The sequence below is a fragment of the Penaeus japonicus genome, unplaced genomic scaffold, assembly GCF_977035675.1.
Source record: "Penaeus japonicus unplaced genomic scaffold, GWHDUDI00000001_assembly GWHDUDI00000001, whole genome shotgun sequence".
In the NCBI taxonomy this organism is placed as follows: domain Eukaryota; kingdom Metazoa; phylum Arthropoda; class Malacostraca; order Decapoda; family Penaeidae; genus Penaeus; species Penaeus japonicus.
The window spans coordinates 28919726-28924725 of record NW_028234403.1 but is presented as its reverse complement, the minus strand read 5'-3'; the positions used below and the strand labels follow the sequence as shown (position 1 = coordinate 28924725).

Here is a 5000-nt window from a genome sequence, read left to right as displayed (position 1 = left end):
TTCTGGATCGCTGGCTGGGCGTTGGGGTCCTTGGCCAGGGCGAGGGCGTAGGCCTTCAGGGCCAGCGTGTAGGGGTCGTTGGAGGAATCGGCCAACACGCAGCGCCCTGCGTCCATCACGATGGGCATGTTGATGTCGATGCCGGCCTCGAGGAGGGCTATCAGCACGTAGGCTGTCATCGGGACGGGAGAGCTTCGGCCTGCAAGACCGCCCTGCAGGGGAGAGGCAATGGTTTGGTGGTACTGATTGAGTGACAGAAATCATACATAATGCAGGTATCATTCTAACGGCACACGACTTCGAGTCGTGTACACTAAACATACTTGCAAAATAACTCGAGCCCCATTTTCCCTATACACTCATGCATCTACAACAAATGCAATGCCTAAAACATATATAAGTACATATAACAAATGCAACATCTTAATTTTACTCTATAGTACATCCACAGAAGTACCATACAATGGAATGCACCAACAGCACAGCCAGGCAATCACTCGGAAATGAAGTCCACAGTATAACAAGAGTTGAGGCTCTCACAGTACACCCATGCGCCACAGCGAATACAAATGAACTCTCGTACCTTAAGACCTTTGCTGAAGACCTTCCCGACAGGGACGATGCAGCCGTCGCGGTCTCGCGGCGAGTCGCTCAGCCAGGCGAGAGTCTGGTCGAGGCCTTTCGTGTCGATCTGAGGGAAGGACAAGTGCGGAATAGTGAATCCATTTTAGTCTGAAGAGAATGGGAGGACACAAAAACAAAAACAAAGAGCTTACAACAACATTCAGTGAAAGAGAAGAAAAATTTCCGGTTACATGAAAATCAAAATCGAAACCATAACGAAATAACGTACAACCAACTCAACACGCAAATAAAGCAATGGCACTGACGGATTGCAACAAGATCATCGGGAGCTTTTTTCCCAAATCCATCTCTCAATTTGGGGTACGTGAACCCCCAGGGGTACGGAGGAGGAACTTTGGGGTTAAGTGACTGGTTTCTCAAAATACTTCGGTTTTGAATGAGCAGACCTATATGTGGGTAAGTGGCATGTATGTGTTAGACTAGACTAGACCAGTAGATTTATATATCGTTCACTAAGTGACAACAAAACAAGGAAACTTAGGGATTTCTGTAATACCGAGAATTAATATGAGAAGAATTTATGAATTTGTATGAAGGAATTAGTATAAAGATATACATCACTTTAGAGGAAATGTGGACCAGGCAGGAAGGTATGTGTCCTTTTCGATTGTTTCCCACGCTCGTACCCGTCAGTAATGGAAAATGTGTATGTACTCCACATATATATTACAATTTATACTTCACAAACCAAGTTGATAAACGATGCATTTCCTTTCAACCTTCTTAGTGCTGCATTCTGGGCTCGGAGCACGGGAGCAGCACTGGAACACTCCAAGGAGTACATAAGATTAAAAAGGTCAAGAACCCCTGATCTGCATCACCACTCCTCACTCCTTGCAGCATCTGCACCCACCGTGATGAACCGCCGGGCCTGAGCGAAGGACTTGAGGACGAAGGCCGTGAGCCACGTGGAGCCGGAGTCGTCGGCGTTTCCGAAGGCGCTGTACGAGCCGTTGTCCCGTCGGTAGAGCAGCTCGCGTTGGTAACCTGCGAAGGAAAATACTCTCGTCTTTGGCTTTTTGTTTTCGTGTCGACCGGAGAAAATGACGAGTGTGGAGTAAGGAATCCATTTCAGTCTGTAGTTTCTTTTTCTTTTCTTAATCTTTTTTTTTTTTTTTTTTTTTTTTTTTTTTTTGAGAAGAGAGAGAGAGAGAGAGAGAGAGAGAGAGAGAGAGAGAGAGAGAGAGAGAGAGAGGAGAGAGGAGAGAGGGAGAGAGGAGAGAGAGAGAGAGAGAGAGAGAGAGAGAGAGAGAGAGAGAGAGAGAGAGAGAGAGAGAGAGAGAGAGAGGAGAGAGAGAGAGAGGGAGAGAGAGGAGAGAGGGAGGAGAGGGAGAGAGAGGAGAGAGGAGAGAGAGGAGAGAGAGAGAGAGAGAGAGAGAGAGGAGAGAGAGAGAGGGAGAGAGAGAGAGAGAGAGAGGAGAGAGGGAGAAGGAGAGAGGAGAGGGAGAAGGAGAGGGAGAGGGAGAAGGAGAGAGGGAGAGGGAGAGGGAGAGGGAGAGGGAGAGGGAGAGGGAGAGGGAGAGGGAGAGAGAGAGAGAGAGAGAGAGAGAGAGAGAGAGAGAGAGAGAGAGAGAGAGAATGAGAATAAGTACAGATTTCTAGAATAAGTACATGGAATTGGATGAAGAAGCGAAACTCCTCCTCGACTAGAAACTCCTTCTCTCTCTTTTTCTACAATTAATCAAACTATTTATTGCTTGTTGTGTCTCTCTTGAAACGTCATTTATTTTACGTTTCTACCCGAGACATCTTCCGTACGTATATTTGCCTCATTTCAAACGGCTTCCCAACTTCTGCACAGTATTCTGTAATAATAATTAACTCACCAGTGCAAGGAATTAATTATTTTTAAGAATGATTGGTAATGAACAACCTTCTCGATTTGATATATCCACGGATGCGATTCAATCATCCGGAATAAGTAGCTTACGTGAACTAACAACTAAGTGGTATAAACAATCGACCTGTACAAATAGCTACTCACGATTAACATTCTCTTGTAACTAATCTCTCTAAGTAACTTATCTATACACTTGTGGAGAAAAATCCCGCACAGGCAACTCTCTGCGCTAAAACTTACCTGGAGAAGTAAGTCACCTCTACAAATTACTTACCTGCCATCTCATGTCTATAAGTAACTAACCATGACAGTAAGTATCTTATATCTCGAAGCACCTTCCCGAGACGAGTCACTGACTCACCTGTCCTCATGAACCTCAGCAGTTTCTCTGTGCTCGCCGGCGTCCCCTGGTTCGTGGCCGTCAGGTACTGCATTATGTAGATATTTGGAGCGAAGTTGACCATGTTCTGTTCGCCGCAGCCGGACGGATGGCGGATGAGGGAGCCGAGGTTCTGTGCAAGAGTCGAGCCTTTGGAAATGTTTCTGGCAGTGATACTTCTTTGTATTTTTATGTATATCGATTTTTTGTTTGCTTGTTTAGCTCTTCATCCATCTATTTATTCATTCTTTGATGGGGTAAGGGAAGCTGTTATTCTTCCTCTGTGAAAGATGATAAAAGACTTATATCTATTTTTTCTCTCTGTCCTTCCGTTTAGTGCCTTGTTATCATCCCCTCCCCTTAACTCCTTAGGAAAAATGTCAGAAGCGCCACCACTCATCTGACGCAAGCGGGCGAACAGGCAGTGACCTAACAGTGAAATGAGCCTCATACACCTCCTAAGTCTCATTACTTTGAAAATGCCTTCAGGCTCTTACCTCGAGCGAGAGAGCCAGCAAGTCTCCCACGGCTGTGACCCAACCCCGGTCAGAGTCTGGCACTATGATGGCTGGTGGCACTACTTCCCACGTCTCCGGAGCGTCCTCACCTGATGCCACCTCTATGGGGGGTGGGGGGTAGGTAGGAAGGAGGATTAGCATTGAGGGTATCATTACTCTGCCATCAATACTGGCTTGTATATCTAATGACTGCTGTTATTACTATCACTGTTTCAAACTACATGAAAGCATCATGACCGTTATACCATTAACATCATCACTACTAATCATCACATCAACGAAACACTCCATGAGAGGCAAACCAAGAATGCAACAAATGCAACTAAACCCCAGAGTCTGACCTTCAGCACAGAGGTATTTGGTCCACGTCTGCTCTCTGGGGAAGCCCTCGGCCTCGACCTTGATGGGCTTGATCAACGTGTCTCTGCAATGGAGGAGAGGTTGGTGGTTGCAATCAAGAGGCGCGCGTGGGGCATGGGCGAGGAGGAGGGGAGTCGGGACGGCCATTATGAGGAGAATGAGGAGAATGAGTAGCAAAGGAAGAGGAGGGGGAGGCGGAGGAGGAGGAGCAGGAGGAGGGGTAGGGTGAGGGTGAGGGTGAGGGTGAGGGTGAGGGTGAGGGTGAGGGGTGAAGGGGGAGGAGGAGGAGGAGGAGGAGTAAGAGTAGGAGTAGGGGTAGGAGTAAGAGAAGGAGGAGGAGGAGGAGGAGGTTCTGGTGGCGTTGGTGATGACGTGAAGCTAGTGATAATAACCATTGGCATCGTCATTGCCATAGTAATAACAAAACTAGCGGGGGAATATCTCAATGGAAAAAACTCGCAATGGTAGGCAAGGCACCTCCGCGTCACACGCAGCGCCGCTCCGCCGCAGATGGCCGCGAGGTTCGAGTCCACGAACGCCGACACCGTGAGGTTGACGTCTCCGAGGGCCAGCGTCCGGATCTTGATCGTGTGGACCACCTTGTCCTGCGGCGCTAGGCAGGACGTCCTCTGGTTGCCTGCTCCTCCTGTGGCAGGATCTTCTACTACCTGGTACTCAGCACTGTCTTGTAGGATCACTCGCACCTGCAGAGGAGAGAGAATCGGAATAGGAGTCGTATAGCAGAAGGGGGTAGTACGTTCATGGCGGACTGAATACCACCGATCACCACACCTTAAAAAAGGAACTGTCAGTGTCATCGCCTCATCTTATGGGCCTACTTTTTGTCTCGTTCCCTCATATCAAGAGAAATACAAGGCCTTGAAGACCCTCTGCCCTAGGTAACCGTCAACACCATGGCAAGGTAATGAGTCACTTCATTTTAGGAATAAGTCTTGGGCTAAAACAACACCCGAAAACCTCACTTTGTCTCTTTTTTTTTGTGTGTGTGCGTGTGTAACTACGTATTTTTCTTTGCGTGTGCACGTGTGAGACCCACCGGTAAGCTCTCCTCGAGATAATTGAAGACGGAGATCTTGACGGGAAGGATCTCTCCGCGCTTGACGGTGGGCGGGAGGGTCAGGTCCGTGAAGAAGGGCGTGAAGGCGGTGATGGACGCCCGCTCGGACAGCCCCACGCCCTTCTGCGGGTGGGCGCACACGGCCTGGCCCACCCACTCCGTGATCGTGTCGGGAAGATT

The 5000-nt window shown here is 48.4% G+C and overlaps 1 protein-coding gene across 1 annotated transcript in view; it reads right to left on the bottom strand.

Moving 5' to 3' along the window:
* Positions 1 to 5000, bottom strand: part of LOC122261743 (alpha-1-inhibitor 3) — a 21529-nt gene that overhangs the window by 1901 nt on the left and 14628 nt on the right. Inside the window, exons 15-22 of the mRNA XM_086544550.1 lie at positions 4800 to 5000; positions 4220 to 4446; positions 3724 to 3806; positions 3362 to 3483; positions 2847 to 2997; positions 1499 to 1632; positions 584 to 691; positions 1 to 212 (exon numbers count right to left, since the gene is read on the bottom strand). The exon at positions 1 to 212 is cut by the window's left edge and continues 62 nt beyond it; the exon at positions 4800 to 5000 is cut by the window's right edge and continues 28 nt beyond it. Of these exons, the coding sequence (XP_086400676.1) occupies positions 1 to 212; positions 584 to 691; positions 1499 to 1632; positions 2847 to 2997; positions 3362 to 3483; positions 3724 to 3806; positions 4220 to 4446; positions 4800 to 5000 (1238 nt within the window). The remainder of the gene's footprint in view (positions 213 to 583; positions 692 to 1498; positions 1633 to 2846; positions 2998 to 3361; positions 3484 to 3723; positions 3807 to 4219; positions 4447 to 4799) is intronic.